The following is a 23,439-nucleotide window of genomic DNA, read 5'->3' on the forward strand; positions in this document are numbered from 1 at the left end:
CATATATTGTTCACACAAGACTTTCCAATAGTTCTGCAACCCCAAAGTACCTGGCGTTGTAGCGTTCCTCGCTGGGGAAAGCATTGGCCCTTCTTGAGTGCCCTCCGTTTAAGCCAGGAGTCACGGGTCGTCGAATGTCCGACAGAGAAAAGGGTGAACTACAGCGGTGAAGTGGCAGCTTCTTTCCTAGCGGTGCTAGTCGACGGGGAAGCGTAAACGTCCTGCAAGGAAGAGGCGTGCGGGGCACCTCGTTGTCGATAGTTCTGGACCGCAAAGAGTTTGAAGAACTGTGGCCCAACAAGGGCGTCGAGTTGTCGGCATCTCTGTGGTCTTTGGGTGGTGGGAAACCCACCGGCAGATGCTCCTCGGCGCGTCAACGGCCTGGCCTTCTCCAGTGGGATAAGGCAGACGGCGGTGCGGACGAGCGCGTCTGTGAATCAAAAGTTCTTAGGCAACGGGAGCACGGCGGCTCTCTTTGGGATTCTGCGGCAGTCCCCGTCTCCGGTCGGCAGCCTGTCGTAGGTCTGTCTACCAGGGAGCTTTGTCAAAGATCAGCTGGTGCACAATGGTCCCTCGTAGCTCGGGAAGAGGGCACCTTACCAGGTCCTCTCTGGGTCAGTCCTTGGAGACACAGCAGCTTTCAGATTGATGAAGAAGGGCAACAGCAATTCTTCTATTGCAGCAGGGCTTCAAGGTTAAGCTTCAGGTTTACTTCAGTTACTCGTCGTAGTGGACTTCAGCTTCTGAACACGACCCCTAGCAGTGAGAGGCCCCCAGATATACTGTTGATCTCCCATTCATTCCGCTGGGTCATACTCAAGCATCCAATTACTGCGAAGGGCATTCATTCATGCTGGCAGCCAATCAGGTGCATAGTGCATTCCAGCCATTCACTTCTCTCCAGACGCTCACAACAAGTTATGTGTATTGGGACAAGTACCCCGTCATTCAACACTCCACGCTGCATTCATACCAGTTTCGGGCAGGGCTGTCTCAGCATTGTGTCAAACACCAGAATCTAGGCATCCACAACAAGCAGTGCATATTCGTCACACACTCCATTCACCCAGGTCCCACCCACAGGCGTAACCACAACATACGGTCGTTGGGAAGGCTCCAGCCAGTCTGGTCGGCACTTCCCCACACTACCATATATGGAACTTCCACCCAACAGCCAGTCAGGGGTAAGGGACAGAGTCAGGGCTTCCCGGGACTTCAGGAAGATCAAGGTAACAGGCGATGGAAGGCAAGAGGCCACGGAGGCCATTTGTCTCCATCAGGAATCTACTGATTCCAATGACAGGGCCTGGGCATCCCAAAATGGAGGACGCTCAGGGCACCAGTCAATTCAGCACGGAGCTGCCACCAACCCCTACCCTGCTCTGTGGGCCACACACATATGCCCAAAAACATACATTAGGGGCACAGGGTTGTACCCCCACCCATGGGTGCCATAAGGGTATCCCATGGGTCTGTTCACCAAAACCAAAAGAGAGCTGCACCGCCAGGAGTCCCCCATGAACTCCTGTGCGGATAACACGAAAGAACACACAATAAAAAGCAGTAAAGGACAAGGATATGGAGTCCCTGTCCCTCGGATGCATTTCCAGCATCACAAAGGGCCCCAAGGCAAAGGGAGGCTCCTACATCTGAGGATCCTGATGGTGTCAGCAGGGGAAGCCAGTTGCCAGCGGTCAACCAGCAGCGACTAAGTAAGGTAGGAGTGGCCCTTGTCAGGCTTTGAGCCTTCACTCTACCCTGTAAACCTGGCCACATAGCAGTTCACAGACCTAGGTGTGTTTTTCTCCGATATTTAAAATTGCATTGTGAAACCTAGGCCTTTTTTCCCACTATACAGGACTCTCAGACTTAGGTTTGTTTTTCTCTGGTATTTAAATTGCATTGTGAAAGTATTTTAATATTACACTGTGAAAGTAGCGCCGTTCTGTGGTTTTGCCTTCTTAGCACATCATTCATCTAGTGAACTTTTCTACCATTATCTGAGCTCCGGTCGTCTTGTCCAAATTGTCTACTAGTGTCTCATCTCTCACGGTCTCCTCTGCTTGCACCCCTCCCTGTGTCCTTCCCGCCCCCTCCCTCTTCTTCTCTCCTCTCCCTACCTACTCTATGGTGCTCTCTGTAGCTCCTATCTTTTCTAACTGCTTCTCTATCGACTATCCTGCTCTCCTGACTAAATCTGGTAGGAAGAAGTTTAAAAAGGACATCCTGGTCTCCAACCCAGGCCTCTGCATCGCTGACACCTATACCAGCACCTCCTCCAAGCAAACCCTCACAGACATCCTTTTCGTCGTTCCCTTGCCATACCTATGGACTCTTCATATGGTTTCTGTGCTTTCTCCTTTCTCTTCTTCTCCCATTAATGTTGGCACCCAGTGGCAGGCCCTCCTGGCCCCCTTGCACTCCTTTAAGGTCATCATTAATGTTTACCTGAATGGTACCGTCTTGGTCCAAGGCCCTCAGGCCAACCTTCTCTTCTTTGATAGAAGCTTCCTGCGCCTCATCAATTTCCTTTCCTCTTCTGCTGTCCCTTCTCTCCCCCGCCCACAGCTTCCTTGCCTCCCCCTACTGTCTCCTCCCTGGCTACATTGCCCTGTTCTCCTTCCTCTTCTGCCCCCCACCCCTCGAGCTTCTTCTACATCTCTGCAGGGTGTACCTCGGATTTGTACCCCTTCCCGGAAGTCTCAAGGATTTGACAGCAGAGCGAGAGTTAAGAGTGGCAATATGGAGAAGGTTGCCGTCCTTGAAAGACGGCAACCTTCTCCATATTGCCACTCTTAACTCTCGCTCTGCTGTCAAACACTCCTCTGACATCTGCTGTCTCCTGGAATAACTTGGCCTTGGTGTCCTCAGGCTCATCGAGACATAGTTCACGGCCAGCTCTGTCACAAGCTTTGACACTCTCCTCCCTGATGGCTACAAGATCCTCTCTGCGCTCAGATCCAACCGTTCCGGTGGGGGTGTAGCCCTGATCTTCCCTGAGTGGATCCCTGCCTCTGTCATTCCTATGCAGACCTTCTCTTTTAAATGCCTCGTCTGCATGCTCTCTCTCCTGGCCATTCCCTTACTGTGACTACCATCTATCAACCACTTGGTCAGATCTCCTCCTTCCTCTGAGTGGGCGGACCTCTCCTCTTCCCTCCTGGTCTTGAGCACTCAACTCCACTTGAACATCCACCTGGATGCTTCCTGTCCTTCCTCTGGCCTCTTTCTTGACCTCTGCGACTCTCTCTCACTCTCTATTCTCCCCTCTGGCCTGACTCAACTCTTCATGGGCACACTCTGGATGTACTGATCGCTTCAGACCTTTCCCTTTCGATCCCTCTCACCACTCCTCTCTCCTGGAGTGATTGCTTTCTCCTTTCCTCCCAGCTCACCCTCTCTACCCCTCAGGCCGAGCCACCTCCAAAACTGCCACCCACCTTCTCGGTTATCGCACCCATGAAGCGTGTGTCAGTTGAGGCTTTCGCCGCCATTTTCTCACCCCTCTCCCCCTTTGGTTGACTCTCACACCCTGACACAGCCCTTTCTCCACTCTGCGATATCTGATACTCTTGATGTCCTTGCCCAAAGCCAAGTGCAGCTCCTGGTACAACTCGGACCTAGTCACCCTCAAACGCAAGTGCAGTGTGGCTGATAGGAAATGGCGTGCTTCCGGTACATTCTCTGACAAACTGGCCTGCCGTCTGCTCCAAAGGCAGTACCGGCTCTCTGTCCGCAGCAAGAAGAGAGCTCACGTCCAAGCCGCTTCTCATCGGCATCTAACAATTCAGCTGAACTCTTAAAAATCTGCAAGGATCTGGCCAATTCTGCTGCCGTCTCTACCTCTCCCGTCCCCTCCCGGGCCCTCTGCACAGCTCTGGCTTCTCATTTCATCTCTAAAACTCAGGACATCCTGTCCTCTCTCTCTTCCTCTCCCCCTCCTTCCTCTACTCCCTTCTCTTTCTCTGGCCCTTCTTCGGCCACCTCTCCTCCCTCCTTGTCTGCCTTTCCCCTGTTCTCCCTGCCTCTCTGAAAATTGAGGGGCATCCTCTCCGGTTCCAGAAGCACCTCAAAACCTTCCTCTTTGCTTCTGCTTTCTCTCCTCCTCTCCCCCGCTGAACTCCTGGCTGAAACAGTAACTGCACTGGTCACCTGGCTACCCTCTGTTCTAGGGCCCAGGTCCCGCCCCCGCCAGTTGCACACCTGCACTGCCCCCCTGGCAACACTTGCACTCTGAGTCTGTTTCTGTATCCCTACAGCCCCCTATCAGCCCTTGACACCTGATGTCTGCACTTACCCATCCACCTGCCACCAGCTGGCCGCACTTATTTATTGTTCTTATTATTGTTTTTATTTATTTACTGTTTAGCCTATGTACTGCACTCCCCCTTCCCTCTTGCACTTTTCCCCTCCCCCCCTCCCTGCACCTGCACGATATCAATGTCACTTGGTCTAGTAAGATCGTTGTCTCTGTCTTCCCTCTGTTCCCCTCCCTTGTCTCGTTGCGCCTTGAAACACTTGTCACCTCTTTCCTGACAGTTTTTATGTAACATTCCCCAACATACCACCCCCCCCCCCACTCACCGCCCAATTCCAACTAGCAGTGTGATATATCCCACCCAGATAGCTGACAGTGACGTACCATCACCAACTCTGGAGCGCTTGACCGATAGCCCAACGGGGGCTTAAACTCAAAAACTCCGCCTTAGAAGGCATTGCAGCTGCAGAGGGGGCTGCCACTGCAGTGTGACCACTATTCGTTAATACCATTATGATGAAACATCATTTATCTTGAAACGGCTGATGATACATTAGGTTACAAAAAACAAACTAATCTTTGAGAGTCGAGATCTGATCAGATGAGGCCCCAGCATGGTGCACAAAGGTGAGGCCATCCTGCCGGGGTTTCAATACGGCGTGGGAGGCTAAGTAAGCAGATCCAAGAATGTTCTCCCCTTCCGTTGGTGGTGCTCATGAGGTGGTGGCATAGGGGCACAGGGGCACCGCTGGCTAAAGTGCCATGGATCAGAGGGAACATTGTGAACAACCGGGAGGGGAGGACAGCGGGTCGCATCCAGGAGGCAGACCAGCGTGAGAGTTGCGGGGACATTCGCCTTAATCATTGTCCATAATGTCTTTCATCGGTTCGTTTGCGGGATGTGTGCCTCAATGAATATTATTGCCTCGTCTGGAACCGTGAAGAAATAGAGTTTGTTGCGTTGATTGAATTTCAGGCGAGCAGGAAAAAGCATTGCATACTCAATTTTTCTTTCTCTTAGCATTTTTTTCACCCGCCCAAATTGCCGTCGCTCCATCTGTACCCCCACAGAGAAGTCCAGGAATATTCTAATGGTTTGTGAGTCTAGTCTTAGTTCTACTTTTTCCCTAGCCGAGCGGAGTATGAGGTCTCGGTCTTTGTAGCTTAAGAGTTTCGCTATTATCGGCCTGGGGGAAATCACCCGGCTTGGGGCGGGGTTCCAGTGTGCGGTGAGCTTCAACAGTGAAGAACGGTGACAACACAGGATTGTCCAGGAGATCTTTGAGCAGTTGTTCAACCGCGAGTTCCATTCGTCCCTTGAGCGCTGATTCGGGAACCCCCACTATGCGAATGTTGTTTCTTCGAGACCTCGATTCTAGGTCATCCCACTTGGCTTTGACCTGCTTCATGTCGCGCACAAGCTCCGTGACCGTATTTTGTAGGGCCTGGACACTGTCCTCATTGGTTCCGATTCTGTTTTCTGCCTCGGTGATTCTGGCCCCATGTTGGTCTAGTTTGGATTTCAGCAAGGCCACATTTGCGTTGATATCGTCTAGTTTCTCATGAAGGGCTGTGAAGTTCTTTGCCATGGATTCCATCATTGTTAGGTCGGGCTGAGGGGAATCAGACGGTATGTCCACCTCTTTATGTCCTGCGTCGGAGGGGCCCTGCTCTGGCCTGGGCGCTGCCTTGGCAAACTTGTCCATCGCTCTGACCTTGTTGGCCCCCCGCAATCTGTTAGACATTACAGTGATGGGGGTTGGGGGGGTGGGCGTTTCACTGGGCAGGTTTGTTGGTGACTAGGACAAGAGGACCTCCTGTGAGAGTGGCAGAGCGCAGCCGATTCCGGCGTTGGGGTTTTCAAAGCCTGGCAATATGGGTGACTGCCTCTGCCAGGGGGGAGTGCACCCACAGGGTAGGGTGAGAGCAGTATGGTCAGAGTGGGTGGCGAAGGGGGTCGTATTTTAAGACGTTCCGTGGATGAATTGTGGTGGCAGCACCCTGGTGGGCGTGGCAGGGGCGCCAAGCAACCTTCAATATGACCTGTGTGCTTCTCAAGGACTCTTTATAGCTTTGTGGACGTGCAGAGGTAAGTGTTGTTGATGGGGCGGGGTTGGGGGAGCTCCTTAAAGTCCAGGCGGCTTTGACCTATCGCTCCCAGTATATATGGCTTCAGCAGAGGAAGCACCCTTAGTCCCAGTTCCCCCCCCCTGCGGGGATATGTCTTCAAGGGAGGGCACCAGCGCTCCAGGGGGGGGCTGTATTTGCGGGCGAGGGTCAGCCCAGCAGTCTGTAATGCAAAGGTTCATCACTCTAGACCCCCTTGGCAGGTTGGCAAACATTAATTCTGAAACCAGGCAAAGACCATTAGAAATGTGGAAATTACAGGCCGATCTCATTACTTAATGCAGATGTTAAATTAATGTAGATGTTAAAATATTTTTTAAAGTATCAACAAATAGACTACATATTTAATCCATACATCTCAGGTCAGATTTATGAGGGGCAGGTTCGGATATTACGACATTAGGACCATCATTAACATAATGGGGCTTTGCAAGGATGTAAATGTCATGATGCCTACCCCCGGGCATCCGGACCAAGCCCATCAGCCCCGGGAGCAGGCATCCAAGTGCTTACTAAAAGCCCAGCAGCCCCGACTAGGGGCCGTCTGGGTACAGTCCTGGCGCCATTGGCGCCAGGCTCATAGAGGAAATCAGTCCTGGCGCCATAGGCGCCAGGCTCATGTACATTACTTACCTCATGCAGACCATGCTGCAATGATGTCAAGCCAACATGAGGCCAGAATGGGACTACTTTGCTTCAGGGACTATTTTTTACTCGGGCGTGGTTCTGAGGGAACTTCTTACCTGGGACTACTTTAAAGGCTATTTAAACCACGCCCGAACAGCAGCACATGCCTCGCGTTATTCTGCATCCAGCAGCATAACGCTCACCGTGCCTGCAGTCAGCATCCAGTCTTCAGCCACGCCCGTCTCGAATCCAGCGCTCCTAGCAAAAGAGGAAAGAAGGAAAGGTTAGAACACAGACATTATTTCAATCCTTACCTGATTCCGGATCTATCACGTCTTCGAACTTGAAAAGGACATTATTCTGCACGAGTCGCATCGCCAGCTCCAGCGCCGCGCCATACTCACCAGCCCTCACAGCATTTTTCGATCCGGCGCTGCCTCCATCATTTTCTTCGCCGAACTCCAGCATCTAGGGGACAAAAGAAACATAAGGTGAGCCGAGAGAGCCAACAAATACAGTCTCTTTTTACCACCATAGACGTACCTGATTTACCACCGGAGGCATTATTCTTTAACAACCTGCAACTTCTTACGCCGCACCTGAGGAGAGAGAAAACAACAAGTTAAATACACGCATCTTACCGGACAGTGTTGGGTAATACAGACTCTTACCTGAACGCCATCAGCTGCCACAAGACAATCTTCTCTTGGACCCAGCTGCAACACAAGAAGGGAATGGTACAAGAGTGAACATTGGAAAGATTGAACTCTTTGAACTTTATACTTACGGGTTCTCGCCAGGAACCTCAGAGTCAATATTCATCCGGAACTCTTCCAACGCCTTCGAACCAGTGAAGTAACTGGTATCTACGTGCCACTGAATTCCACGTAGGATGGAGAGCTCATCATTTAAAAACAAGGTGAGATTACTGAAAGTGAATATCAGAGGTGATTAGTGGGGAGAACAGTGGGGTGCCATTACTAGAATCCACGGGTGGCTAAATCCCTTTCTCCACTTGCAGGAGAATACTTTTACCGGTCAAGCAGACGAGATTAGGCGGTCCAGTCCAGTCTGTCATCTCTGCACTACGCTTCACGTTGGAGGAGGCCGCAACTGTCCGGGTCCGATCGAAGCCCCTGTGGGAGCCAGGTGAGCGTAACAGTAAATCTAGATACAGTGCTAGTCTTCATGGATGCTGGAAAGGCATTTGATAGTCAACTGGACATTCCATGCAGAAGATGGGGTTTGGTGCCCAGTTTTTGATTGCAATTAGATGCCTACACAGTGCTGCAATGGCAATGATCTGGGTGAATAATGAAGCTTCTGAATTATTTACACTTGAATGGGGCACAAGACCGGGATGCCGATTGTCACCATTCTTATTTAATATTGCTTTAGAGCAGTTTAATGCATATATACCTAGGGAACAAGGAATTAGAGGATTTAAATTCGGAGATAAAGAGATTAAAGTACTATCATATGCCGATGATATTGTATTTATACTATCAAATCCGGAGGAGGGGAGTACCATTTGGAAAAATGCATTTGAAATGGTGGGCAAACTTTCAGGGCATAAAGTCAACTGGGATAAATCTGAGTTTTTTTCCGCTCTCTGAGGCGTGTAGCCAGGGTGACTTTGCAGGATGGAACGGTAAATGGTCTAAATATTTGGGAATCTATCATCAGAGATCTAAAGAAAATTATGGAGTTTAAAGTGGGGGAATTAATGAGGTGTTAGGAAATGGGAACGTTTAACTTTAGGAATCTGGGCCAGGGTCATTGTGATAAAGATGACTCTGTTACCGAAAGTGTTATACTTTATTCAAACACTTCCTTTACGCTTCACTAAAAAACTGTTAAATAAAATTGGTCACATTTTTCAAAACTTTATATGGGATGAAAAGAAGAAAGCAACATTTCTTAGCTATATTACGATACACAGTTTAAAGGAGGGTGGTTTTGGTTAACCAGATCTTATTAAATATCAAAGGGGGTTTATATTGAAGAAGGCTGCTCACAATATGGCTCCTGCAAATATGCAAGAACCAGTTTGGTTGACAATTGAGAGGTGTTCTTTATCCACTTAAACTAGACCACGTCAATGGGGAGAATACCCATGATTTTCAATAGATTAGCACTATACATGTGGCACGTGCAACCCTTATTTCTTGGCTGACCGATGCAGATAGAATATTTACTTACGTTACAAGGCTTCACTTTGGGGGAAATTGCAAATAAATCGTTATGCTGGCACAGCTGGATATTAAGGGGTATTCTGAAAGTTGGGGATGTCGTACAAGAAGGGCAGTTGATATCTTTTATGGAGCTACAGAGCAAATTTGGTCTGGGAAAGAGAATTACATAGCTTTAAGGAGTTAGAAACACTATTACAGCAGAGATTGAGAATGTTGCCGAAACCCAATGGAGAAAGAACCTTCTGGATGTGCCATATTCAAGTCTTCACCGCTCATGGTATCTATTTATGGTAACCTAATGCCTTTGGATCATTCCATTATTGAAATATGCGACAAGTTAAAAGGTACTTGGGAGAGAGACCTAGAATGTACTATTTTAGAGGAAGAATGGAGGAAAGTACAGCGAGTAGGTTATGGCAGTAAGTTGGATTTAAATGTAAGGCTTACACATCAAAAATCATATTTTGTCTATATTGGACCCCAACACGTATGTATAATCTTGATTTATTGGACAATGAGACATGCTGGGGATGTGGAAATGAGAGAGGGACACTGATCCATATGTTATGGTATTGTTCTAGATCAAAGGGATTTTGTGGAGACGTACTAGACAGGCTAGATGCAATCCCATCTACAAGCTTCCCTATGACGCCCTTTTCAGCAATTCTTCTGACAGGGGAAGGTGCATAGTACTAGACGGTATAGGTGTTGGGTTGGCAAGGCTCTGATGATGGTGGTGAAACGGATCTTGAAACTTTGGAAAACGAGGAAAATCTAAACAAAGCTTGCGATCTCAAATTAGTACTAGTGAATGTGCATATATTTTAGTTGTGTATAAGTGTGTTTTTGTGTGTTCTGTCTATTTCTTTATTTTTTTTTTTTACTTTGTTTCTCTTAGTGTGTTGCGATTTAATCCTCAACCATGATAATTGTTTGAAGTTGGTAATGCAGTTTTGATATTCCTATTGTTTAGCTTTATTAGATAATTGTGATTTTTAGGAATTAAGTTATTTCATTAATGCTACTGTATACATTAATACTGGTGTTAAGTTAAATGTTACCTATTAATGAATTTGTATTGAAGATTTGTAAAACTCAAAAATAAAGTTTAAAACGACAAAAAGAAATCTAAATCGAGATGCAGAAATGCTTGAGTGTAAATCTCAAAGAGAAGCATCCTGGTTACTAGAACCTGTATTGAAATGTGGGCTGCTAAATGGCCTCAAGTGCTCATACCTCCCTACATGTAAGATTCTGCTGGAGTCAATCATTATCACTTCATTACCCACATGACCAACTGTTGGGAAAGTTTAGTCCCTACATCCCTTACTTCTCCTGTCGCAGCCTCTAAAAGTGTATGATGGCTTTCACACCACTAGAAGGTGTCACCCTTGGTGACATTGCAAGTATGACACTTGATTTTCCTGATCTAATCAAGCACCTCTAACAAAATACCATACATTGTCTGGTTTTCTTAATGAAAAAAAAAACGGTATTTTGGGTCAAAGTAAGCTTTAATGTGGGAGATTGGAATCAGTTTTTCTGCTTTTCATAGGCCTGCGCTTACTGTTAGCATCTGCATTAGAACTCTGCTGTGGTCTATTGAAGGTACCTCATCTCTGCCTTCCCCTGCCAACTTCAGCTCTGTTATAGTGTTGAGCAAGGCTACCCGCTCCATTGTTGGAATGGATAGAAATAATCTCAATGTGCATGTTTTCTTTCTGTGAAACAATAATAAAAATCTATGTAGAGATTCATATGTGCTGCGACAGAGCTATCTATGATGATCACAACCTGTTTAGAGCCCAAACACAGAATTTACAAACTTCGAACTTCTAAATCAAATCAAATTTACCAAACTTATAGATAGTAAGCACTCTGGCTCTACCAGTGATTGCTTCCCTCCAAGAGTTTTAAAGCTTTAGCCTCTCATGTAATTTCAAACCATCTTTGTGAAGTACCGAATGTTTCATTGATAGCTGACTCTGTGCCAGACGGCCTGAAATACCCGATTGCAAATCCCCTTCTCAAAAAACCTCCTGCTGATCCTTTTGATAGGGCACAGTTTTGGCTAAGCTTATTGAAAAGGTCGTGCTGCAACAAATACAGTTAGTTATAGAGACTAGCAGTATTTGACGTGCCCCTCTGCCTCCCACAGGCTGGATGGAGGGCAAACCAGGGTGAAACTGGGGAACTACCACATTTTCTTGCAGACCAGTTTGCTTGAGGAACCTTTGGTCATATGTGTTTAGCACATTTTACCACAAAGTGTAGATGCGGGTGAGTTGCAGGGGTTTCTCCCCCCTCATTTATTGTCATAAATGGGCCTTGGGCAAATTGCTGCGAGGAAACATCATAGATCCGGGCTCTGGTGCTCCTAGATCTGTCTCCTGAACGACTTCTCGTCTCTCTGAGAGAATAGGTCTAGCTTTACAGTTCTGGACTGCATTTGTTTATTCCTGTCTGGCTGACAACAGATGGGCTCCCTTCCACAATTTAACTACAAATGTGGCCTCTGCACTGCAGGGTCGAACAGGGATCTGCGTTTTCAGGACTCTGATTTAACATTTACATCAGTCCCCCTTTGACTGATGAGTACCTTTCATGTCACTAATGATGCCGTTGATAATTGATATTCTGAGTTCAGCACAAAGGAACAGCATGAGCTATCTCTCCTTTTGAACTTTTGTCATGCATCCATCTGTGGTTGTCCCGTGGTCTGAAGATGAATCCAGCCAAAACAGAAATAACGTTCCTAGATGAGCAAGCTGGTGAATAACCTTTTGATGCTTGCTACGCTCAGCTCAATATATGCACTTAACCATCCTTTAAGGTGAAGAACCTAGAGCCCCGATTGACATCTGATCTGATTTACCATGCCCCCCCCCAGCCCTCCCTGCGTCCACCTACCCCTGTTTTTTTAAACACTTCGCCTCTTTAGAAAAATATTTTTGTGCCAGGTGACTCACATTTGTGGTTTCCTTTCAAAATTATGTGAATATCGTTTATCTGGGCCTTCCAAGATGTTTCCTGACTGTCGAATGCAAAGATTGCAAAATGCAGCTACCCATTTACACTTTAGATTACGCGGGTGTTGACCAGGTTACCCTGGTGCTTGGACTACTGCAATGGATGTCAGTAAAGGCATAATTAAATTAAACTCTGAGCGACCCATGGCCTTGAATGGTCTTGGACTGCCTTTTTGTCAGATACATGTCCAGAATATTGATCCAACATATCATGCTAGGCGGGAGATTTATGCTACACAGGAACCTGTGACGAATCTGGGCAATCAACCCTTCTTCCCAGGGGGGAGCCATCCCCTTTGAGGCTAGGGAGGTGAGCCTGCTAAGCAAGACCCTGCCTGGGTGACTGGGAAAGTAGGACCTCACTGGGAGTGACTCTCCTCTAGGAGACAAGGACTTCCATTCCTACCAGGAACGCCCTACAAAGAACACTGTGTCTGCCTATGTGGGAATAGAAAAGACTGATACTGCTGTGGATTGGCATACACAACAGACTAACATTAGTCCCAGATATTTGGCCTCGCGAAGTCAACAGCTGATGGAGATCAACATGCCTGTGGGTACACAGCAGCAATAATAGAGACGAGGAAGCTGGAATAGAGCAAGAAGAATCTTGCGCAGAGGTGAGCTTCTGACATGAGAATATCCTGGAGGAGTGCAGGTGTGCTACACAGCAGAGCCAGAAGTAGCATGGAGGTAGAGCAGAACTAGGGAAAGATGCCAGAAGGCTGCTGTTATGAAAGGCGACAATGCCGAACCAGAGACATGGGAGAGAGCGAGACTGTCTCGCTTGGTGGCGTGACCACACAGCTCTGGTGGGCCTGGGGCCTGTTAACTCTGAGACCAGGCCGCAGCAGTGAAATTAAATCTCTGGTTTCCGTGCGACAAGTGTATCAACTGTGGAGCCTGGCAGGCAAAGGGAAGCTAGTGCTCCAGAGAAGGTAATGCTGGGGAGAGGGATGGATGGTTACATCCCTAAATTAAGCAAATCTGACAGCAAAAGGGGCTTAACTAAAGAGACAATAAGCTGTTAAATTCAAAGGGGTTACGGGAGCCCGAGAAACCCGATTGCTGGACTCTGCAAACACCCAAGAGACCCTGCTAAGTTCAGCCAATCTGAGGGCCTGAGGGCTTTGGGGAGCCCTAGAAAAATAAGTACATTTGGAAAACAGTAAACCTGCAGGGTTCAATTACTCAATCCTAAATTAAGATGGAGAAGCCAAAAGGGTTACAGAAGCCCGAGAAACCTGATTGCTGGACATGGGCAGATGCCGGCGAGAGACCCTGCTGAGTTGAGCCAATCCGAGGGCCCGAGAGCTTTGGGGAGCCCTAGAAAAATAAGGAAAATGTTTCAGTAATTGGAAAACAGGGAACCTGGAGGGTTCAATTACTCAATCCTAAATCAAGAACAGTTTGAATGACAATGTCCAAGTTCTTGGAATCACACTACAAGAATCATTTCTCCTTTTAAGGAATTGAAACCATTGGATTTGTGTAAAGACTTAAAACTTGTTATAAGGAACCTGAAGAGAGGACTGAAAACCTTCCTTTGATAAACTGTGAAAAACTCGCGTTAGACTGATGGATAGTACTTTGGAGCAACCCAAGTAGTTTTGTCCAGAAGAAGCCTGAGTGGAAGAGCCTACTACTCTGGCAAATTTTTATGTTAGTTTTTCTAAAAGTGGTATGACCAGATAGAGGTTAGGTTTCGGACTAAGGACTATTTTTGTTTGGACAATTGATGAGCACCCCGACGGATCGCCGCATCCAGGATTTTGAGTGCACCGTTCAAGTTGCATAGCATACCAGTGTTTCTTATGCACCTGGAGCAGAGACTAGATAATTTAAATCGTGTGGTAAATCATCTGGGAAGCATTTTCAATACGTTCTTCATATATGTTTGTCATGTAAAGTGTGCTCGTTGAAATCGACAGTAACCGCCTCCGTGCAAGGCAGATCCTTGAATGAGTGAGTGTGATACTACCAAGGCTTTGAATTCTCTTGAGATGTCTCAATTAAGAAAAGCATTTAAAGTATATATTACAAATGTTCCAAAATAAAGTTTTAATGGCAGAAAATCTGGTCAGGCTCAAAGAATGATTACTCTCCCACTGAAACTTTTTCTTAATGTAATTTGTTCGCAAAAGGTTATTTGCTAACAGGTTATTGTTTGTTTTATTTGTAAATACTGCATTATTATTGCACTGCATGCATAATATTTTTAGTAATTGGATGTGCCTACCTATCGAAATACTTTGCCATGGGAATGCATGTCCCACCTGTGCGAGGAATTTCTGGTTGTAGAACCCCCACCCCTTCTGAATTTCTTCTAAAACTTTGTCTCGACTGTTTTATGTTCTAGCTGTCTCTGGTGGAGCACTTCCATTCCCAACCATTGAGTGTGCTTTGCTGTAGCGCATCGAAAGTCGAGGCAAGAGTCAAGGCACTATCCCATGCAGAGTGTGAAAGCCTCCGCCAGCTGCCTTCCTTCATGAGGTAAGAAGACATTTGCAATAGTGAAAAAGATGAACAATTTCGTGATGAGAATACCAAACAAGTGTGGGACGTGTGCCAATCATTTCTTTGGAAGTATACGCATACCGTTACCTGCATGAAAGAAATGGTTTTCAAATGGATATCATTCTTTCTCCTACTGATTTTCATATTCGTGGTCCTGACCTTTTTGAAAATAAGTTGATAACAGTAGGATGTCGACCTGTTCCCATAGGCTTGCTATCTGCACTGAGCACAGCTCTTTAAAAACGTGGAGGCGTTTTCCATGACCCCTTTCCAGTGATCAACATTACTGGCCTTCCCAGCACAATGATGTTATCGGTCAGGATAAGCAAGCATGATCATCAGACGGTATTCGCAATAAGAGCCACGGAGTAGAACTTGCATTATCGATAAGTAGGAAGGTTCGCAGTATTGGCAGCCTTCAGGAATCCATATGAGTCACTATTATCATTCATGGGCACCAGATACGGTTAGCACGAATGAGGCATCTGCTGTAATGATCCATTAGCAGGAGATCAATAAATAATGGGAGGCCGCCGATGGGGGAGAGGTGGCAGTTGGAAAGTGTGCATCCCAGCTGCTGCCTTCACCCTGCACCGGGAGCTGTAACTGGGCATACATCTCTGCCAACCAACCAATCTCTCCAGCACTACGAGTCACATGTGGTGGATTGGGGAAACCAGGATGACTACCAGCTGGTGCGCAAGTTGGGCTGCGGCAAATACAGTGAAGTTTTTGAATCTATCAACATTACAAACAACGAGTTGTTAAAATTCTCAAGCCAGTAAAAAAGAAGAAAATCAAGCGAGAAATAAAAATTCAGGACAACCTCAGAGGTGGCCCCAACATCATTACGCTGGCAGATATTGTTAAAGACCCTGTGTCCCGAACGCGAACTCTGGTCTTTGAACACGTAAACAACACAGACTTTAAGCAGCTGTATCAGACTTTAACGGACTACGACATCCGCTTCTACATGTATGAGATTCTTTAGGCTCTAGATTAGTTATGACATGGGCATCATGCACAGAGACGTCAAACCTCATGTCATGATTGACCCCGAACACAGAAAGTCGCGGCTAATAGACTGGGGTCTGGCAGAGTTTTATCACCCTGGTCAGGAGTACAATATCCTTGTGGCCTCTCGGTACTTCAAAGGACCAGAGCTTCTCGTAGACTATCAGATGTACGATTACAGCTTGGATATGTGGAGCCTGGGATGTATGCTCGCCAGCATGATCTTTCAAAAAGAACCCTTTTTCCATGGACATGACAACTATGATCAGTTGGTGAGGATAGCCAAGGTTTTGGGAGCAGAGGATCTGTATGACTACATCGAAAAGTACAACATAGAACTGGACCCACGTTTTAATGATATTTTGGGCAGACACTCTAGGAAGCGATGGGAGCGTTTTGTTCATAGTGAGAACCAGCACCCAGTCAGTACGGAAGCCCTTGATTTCCTGGACAAACTACTTTGATATGATCACCAGGCACGCCTGACGGCAAGAGAGGCCATGGATCATCCTTACTTCTATCCCATTGTGAAGAACCAGGCCCAAATGGGTTCCTCCAACATGCCCAGCGACGGCACCCCTGTCAGCAATGCCAGTATGATGCCAGGACTTTCTTCAGTGCCAACCCAGTCTCCATTGGGAACTCTTGCAGGATCACCAGTCATCTCTGCCACAAATAGCCTCGGGACGCCAGTCACAGCCACAGCGGGTGCACCACAGTAATGGTGGCATCTTTTGCTGTTCACACAGCGTAGAGTGGGGACTCTTCACAAGCTCCGTGCCTGAGCAGTTGCTTGTGGATTTATAGTAGTTCTGTCATATCTTAAATAATTATAGGATGATTTTTTTTTTTTTTGTACATGAACTTTTTTTGTATTTTCACATAGGCCTGCAGCTGTCCCCCTGGATCAGCGAAAAGGCCTCCAAGAGAAGGCTTTACTTTTCAATTTAAGTGAAATATCTTCAATCCTTCAAGAGCAAAGAATGTTCTCCTCCCACCTCCTCCCCATTTTCCAGCTTCCTCCTGCAGTTTGGATTTTGTCATGTTCTTTCCGTCTCCTGTTTTCACCCAACTATACGTTTTTCATTTTTCTCTGGAGCTTAAAGGAAAGCATCTTCAGTTTTTTTTTTTTTAAGTTATTGGTTTATTTTGGAAGCCAAGCCCAGAGGAAGTGGGGAAAACTTGACCAAACGTGTATGCAGGTGCTACTGCAGCAGGATCCAGGCAGTGACCTGCAAATGTGAAATGGTTCTACTCCCACACTGTCTGCCCCAACCCCTCCTGAGAATGTAGCTTGCCTCTTCCCTTCCTGGTGTGGAGTGAGTGCCTATGTTCTCTCCATGACTGAATCCTACAATTTCTTGCCCGCATGTGTTTTTTTTTTTTAAAGCTTATTAACTGTAAATCCTGTTGACATTGGAGAGCAGGGGCTTCTTGTTTTGTATAGTTGCCAGAGCATAGTTTTCTGGAAGCTGACTGCCAGGCCACATTCTCCTGTCATACTTAAGTTGGTTTGTCCCAGGGTTTCAGGATATTTTTGTATTCTTTATATAGCCAGTTAGATAGCTGGTACCTCAAGGTCAATGCCATCACGTCAACCTTCTGGGCTCCCCAAGCGCCATTCTGTGTTTTGGATTGTGCAGCCCTGTAAATACTCCATGAACCGCTGGCAGTGGCTTGCAGCTCGGTTTCACCAATAAACTTTGAATCCTCATGGGGAGGGGGTGGGGACATGTGTTCATCCCTGCAAACCCGTTCTGTATAAAGTCACCCTCTGTCCTCCAGATGTGAAAGATCCAGTCATGGAATTCTTTGGTGTAAATAAAGGTTTGGTTTTATTTATCCAAAAAATAATAATAATAATAATAATAATGGGAGCAGGCAGAGAATTGCAATACTGACCTGATAAGACTGGATTAGCTATACTAATGTCATGCTGGATTAGCAGTAATTACCAATCGGACAGTTTATACATTGTTGGCTCATCTACACCATTCACCCCCTGCTTCTCCTCACTTGGACACAACCACCCTAAATCAACAGCCCTACATGCACATCTCTATATTATATCCAGCATCCGCTGCCACAGACCGAATACAACCCCACCCATCCAAAGGCATAAATGAGCCTCTTCGCACAATCCGCTATTGGCCGCCCCACTTGCATATACCTATACTCTGTCCAATTCTCCACCCATTGTTCCACCATACGGACCTAATCCTTTCACCCACACTGACGAACACGGGCCCCACACTCCCCCACTAACATCTCCACACTCTCCATTAACGGCAATGCCCACACACAAGCATAGCAATGCTCTGTAGCCACATCCTCACAAGCTGTTCTCTATCCTACGTCAACATGCATGCCCCATGAATTCCTTAGTGCTACATCCCTACCTGCAATCATCCCCTCCCCATTTGTATATCACAGCACCACCTTTCATTCATTTCCAGACACATCCCACCCACAGTCACATGTCCCACAGGAGCACAAATAGAGCACAGGAGTGGAACAGAAGAGGTCTAGTGAATACATTGGCAATTTAGGACCCATAACATCTGATGTCTAATCTGGGTTTAACCACATGACCAACTGTTGGGAATGTTTTCGTTTTTACAGCTTTTCCATCTGTTATGTTATTTGGCATTTGTGTAGTGCCTTTTACCATTGTTATGATTCCAAAGTGCTGTGGGTTGAACGCCCTTGGGGACTGAAGTCCAGGTCAGTGTAGAGAGTAGTGTAGTACAACGTGCATGGGTACACTGGTTATAGGTGCAGCTAGAGTGCAATAGGTAACGTGTATATGCATAGTAGCGCTAACTGTGGTGCGGTGGCTGTGTAAGGGCAGTAGAATGTGTGCAGTAAGAACAATGGACTATGCTATCTGCATTCTGGTGGTGCTGGTGCTTGAGGGTAACGTTATGTGTCCAGCTAGGCCAAATTCGAGGAGTATAGCTGCGTTCTAAAGACTGTTGAGGTGATTGTGGAGGTGTGTAAGTATGTGTGCAGCTCGGCCAAATTATTCGAGGGGTGTAGCTGCGTACTAAATGTTTGTTGGTGCAGAGGCGAGAGTTGGCATAGTGGTGTGTTTAATTGTCTGTGTGTTTTTTGGGGGGGACCTTGTTTCGGTTCAGCATCTAGTGCCTGTCCAGGGCATGGAATCTTTCTGTACCGTGATGGGTCAGATTGTTTGGTGAAGACTGATGGGTGGTGACAGGGAGATTGGTCCCAAAACTCATATTCTTACTGCACAGCTGCTAGCGCTATCCTCGGTCGGCAGTCTGTTAAATCGGATCCACGATGGATGTTTCTGCTTGGACATACCCAGATAGTCGGGATTAGCGACAGATAAGTGCTAGAATATTCCTTGCTATTGTTCTTCAGAGGGAATTCCAGATGTGTAGGATTTGCAAGTACTGGTAGACCCTGGTTCGATAGAATTATGGAGAATAGTCTTATGCACTATGCTATCTAAATCTGGCGCATGGTTAATCTTCACCTGGCCAGAGGGTGAACTCCTAAATTGGAGGCACAACAGTAATTGCAAAACACCTAGATTTGAAATATCTGGATAGGGGGAGAATGCCTGTGTCTGGGACACAACAGTAAAATAAAACCACCTAAAGGTTGGTACACAGCAGTGATAGAAATAATATTTACTAGCTAGCTAATTTTGGAATGCTATATTATGTAGATAAGAAGAGTGTCAGGGATTTTTGAAATACAGTGATTGTTGTACTCCCCACCCAGACCACATTTACCTTGTCAGTCGCTGCTGGTTGATGGCTGGCTACTGGCTTCCCAGGCGAACACGGACGGAGCTGCTTCTTTGGAAGCTGTCTTTTGCCTTGGGGTCCTTAGCCGAGTGCTGCCCGGGAAGCGGCTTCCCCGGGGGACACTGTAAAGAAGCACCTCCCTCTGAGGAGGACCCAATCAGGGGAACGGGGGCCAGGCGACTGGGCGTTCAAGAGGGCAGGGCAGAGGTCGCCTAAGAGAGCCAGGTACAGTAGAGGCCTGGAAGGTGAAAAAAGGAGGCAGAAAAGAGGGAAAGTGGGCTGAAAAACAGCAGAAATTGGCGAGAAACTGAGGCAGAGACATGGGAATATGAAAAATGAGGCAGAAAGTGGAGAGCATTGAGGCGGAGGCATCGGAAGATGAAAGGGGCAGAAAAATGGCAGCAAGTGGCAGAAATGGAGGCAGAGGTATGGAAAGATGACAAAAAGGAGGATGAAAGGAGAGAAAAGGGCAGACAAACGGGAGCGAAAATTAAGGTACAGGGCACAGAGAGCGAGAAGAACAAGTTACTTACCCCTGGTAATGTTCTTTGGACTGGATGTTCCTCCTACGTATTCCTTATCTTATATCTTTGTTTCCAGCTTCAGCTGCTTTGGAATTTTTCTCTTGGCAGAGGGTGCTGTGCGTCGAGACGGTCGACCCGATGTCCCTTGATGATGGTTCATCCATCTCAGCTGACGTCATCGTCTATTACATATACCACGCGCAGCGCCCGTTAGCTTCAGTACTGTTTTTTCAACATCGATATGCAGAATTACCGCCCTTGATAAGTGCCTTTAATTTATCTGACCTTAAAAGACCGCAAGTCTAAAGCTCGGAAATTCTACAGTGGGGTAGGTTGGGAGGGCGATGAGGAATACGTGGGATACATCCAGTCGAAAGAACGTTACCAGCTGTAAGTAACATGTTCTTCGAATGGAGTGTGTCCTCCCACGTATTCCTCATTTTATGATAGACTCCCAAAGCAGTATTAGGTTCTTTTGGAGGAGGGAGTAAGAATTTGGGAGTTAATGTTTGTCAAGAATGGAGTATAGAACTGCCTTCCCAAATCTTCCCTCATTGTTAGAGGTGTCCATAGAATAATGTTTTGTAAACGTGTGGATGGTTAACCAGGTAGCTGCCTCACAGATATCCTTTATCGGAACTCCCCTCTGAAGGGCAGAGGAAGTTGCCATGCCCCTAAGTGGAATGAGCCCTTAAGCCTTCTGGGGGATCGTTCCCAGCTAGCCTGTAGCACTCCGAAATAGCAAGTATGATCCATCTGGATAGAGATTGTTTGGTAACTGATATACCTAGTTTGTGTCCTGCATAACCAATGAAAAGTTGGTCATGCTGTTGCAACTTTGCCATTCTTGCAACATAAAGGCTTAGAGCTCTCCTCGGATCGATGTGCTAAATGGTAATCCGATACAATCTTAGGTAGAAAAGAGGGTTTGACCTTAAGGACAATCTTATCTATGTAAAAGGTGGTAAACGGGGGTTTACAGGCTAATGCCTGCAACTCACTCACCCTGTGGGCTGATTTTATTGCTACTAACAAAATAGTTTTGTAAGTTAACCTTAAAGGGCAGGAATGAAGTGGCTCGAAAGGAGCACACGTCAAAAACTTTAAAACCATGTTGGTATTTGGAATGGTGTTGTAGGAAACACATTTGTGAGTCCTTTAAGAAATTGAGTTATTAAGGGTATTTTGAAGTGGAATGCCGCTTCTGAGGTGCGCTTGACATATTGGCTGCTAGATAACCCTTGACTGTTCCAATCTGGAGCCTCAGATTTGCCAGATGCAGCAGAAATGATATCCCTGTAGGTGTATCGCATTGAAAAGGATCCACATCTTTCTCCCTACACCAGCAGCAGAACTTGTTCCAGCGGCAGCAGTATAAGGATTTTGTTGCTGGCCTTCTGGCCGAAAGCAAATTCTCCATTACGTCATCCAGGAGGTACCAATCTTTGTATCTCAGCCTTTCAGAAACCATGTGTGAAGGTTGAGTGTCTTGACCTGGATGGAGAACACGACCCTCCTTTAGCGAGAAAAGGTCCTCTTTGTGGAAGAACTATTGGAAGGCAGATGGACATGTCGAGAAGGTCCGGGTACCATGTCCTCCTGGCCCAATCCGGGGCAATTAGGATCATGGATTTCCGGAACGTTCCCAACCTCCTGATCACGTGAGGAATGACGGGGACTGGAGGAAACACATACAGGAGGTTGATGTGTAGTTTGGACTCCGATGGAAAACGACAGCTGATTGTCAGATTGTTGGCGTGGGCTCCCCACCCTGTGAGTGAGGCATCTGTCGATACTGTTATCGCCAGCCATGGCTGCCAAAAAGGTTCTCCTTTCAGAATGTTGTCCTCGCAGGCCCACCACAGAAGGTCATGTGCAAATCTGCTCAAAAGGAAGTCTGACATCCTGCCTGAGAATTGGGACCATTGAGTCCTGAGAGCCCATTGAAGGGATTTCATTCTCAGTCAGGCCTCTGAAAAATGCAGGATGCCATGAGGCTGAGCAACCTCAAAAAGTCAAAGGCCGGAAGACGCCCGGCACTCTGAAACTTGCTGAACCACTGCAAAATGTGTAGAGCCCTCCCCTCGGGTGGCGAGGCTTTTCCCAAGGATGCATCCAAGACTGATCCAATGAACTGGAGTCTCTGAGATGGTCATATGTGGGACCTATTGTAATTGAGGGAGAAGCCTAGTCTATGGAGGGGAGTGGCAGGTGATACTGAGATGTTCCTGGACCTGCTCGTGTGAACTTACCCTGATCAGCCAATTGTCCAGGTAGTGGTAGACGTGAATCCCCCTCTCCTGATACTTGCTGCCACCAGTGCCATCAACCTGTTGAAAACCCTCCGGTGGAGGTCAGCACAAATGGTAGAACTTGAAACTGATAATGAGAACTGCCAACAGAAAACCTCCGGTACTTCCTATGCTTGTGATGGATTGGCACATGAAAGTAAGCATCCTGAAGGTCCAATGATACCATTCAATCCTGGAGCTGGAGGGCCTGAAGGATCTGAGAAAGTGTGACAATTTTGAACTTGTCCTTCCTGAGGAACTTGTTCATGTATCTCAAGTTCAAGCTAAATCTCAGTCCTTCTTGGGTATTAGGAAAAATGGAGAATACCATTCTTCTCTCCTCTCAATCACAGGTACTGGTTCTATAGCACCTTTCTCTAGCAGGGTCAAAATGTCCTGCAATGGGAATGGATCTGGAAATTTTAGTGAATTGCTTCCCAGTGGATGATCCCGAGGTCTCTGTATAAAGGGGAGGCAGTAGCCATGGGCTACTGTTTCCAGTGCCCATGCATCCAAAGTAATATCACGCCATTCGTTCAGACGCTGTGACAGTCTGCCTCCCACTGGGGTGCCATGAGTCAAGACCGCAGTGGTTTTGAGGCAGCTGAAGCAGCGGCTGATAGTAAAGACGACGCTACTTGGGCAGGCTTTGCACCTCTGCCTCGTCCACCACGAGGGAATCTTCTTTGTCCTCTTGGCCCAGCCTCTCCTCTTGCTCTTCCAACTGAGGAGTGACTAGTAGCGAAAAGACCTACCCCTCCAAGATGATCCACTGGGGTGAAAAGGCTGTGGCTGCAGCTTTTCAAGGCTTTCGTCAGCCTTATTACCGAATAAATGGGAGCCGTCAAAGGGCATGTTCAGGTGCAAATCCTGACTTCCTCAACCATGCAAATCTGCGTATGACAGTGCTTGCCGCCATGACCCTGATGATGCTGTCAGCAGTGTCCAGAACTGATTGCAGAGACTCTCATATGGCCTCCTTGCCATCCCTTATCAGGTTCATGAAGCCATCTTTTTCTTAATCTTCAGGGATGATCAGCAGCCATCGATATGCAGTCCCACAAGGTGAATGTGAACT

The 23,439-nt window shown here is 47.0% G+C and overlaps 1 protein-coding gene and 1 pseudogene across 5 annotated transcripts in view; both read left to right on the forward strand.

Annotated features, from left to right (window-relative positions):
- Positions 1–23,439, forward strand: part of ORC3 (origin recognition complex subunit 3) — an 876,882-nt gene that overhangs the window by 278,525 nt on the left and 574,918 nt on the right. For all 5 annotated transcript variants that reach the window (XM_069606386.1, XM_069606387.1, XM_069606390.1 and 2 more), the window contains one exon: positions 14,596–14,729. In XM_069606386.1, the coding sequence (XP_069462487.1) occupies positions 14,596–14,729 (134 nt within the window). The remainder of the gene's footprint in view (positions 1–14,595; positions 14,730–23,439) is intronic.
- On the forward strand, positions 15,290–17,147 carry LOC138453820 (casein kinase II subunit alpha pseudogene; annotated as a pseudogene).

The sequence above is a fragment of the Ambystoma mexicanum genome, chromosome 4p, assembly GCF_040938575.1.
Source record: "Ambystoma mexicanum isolate Mex_15411 chromosome 4p, UKY_AmexF1_1, whole genome shotgun sequence".
NCBI lineage: Eukaryota > Metazoa > Chordata > Amphibia > Caudata > Ambystomatidae > Ambystoma > Ambystoma mexicanum.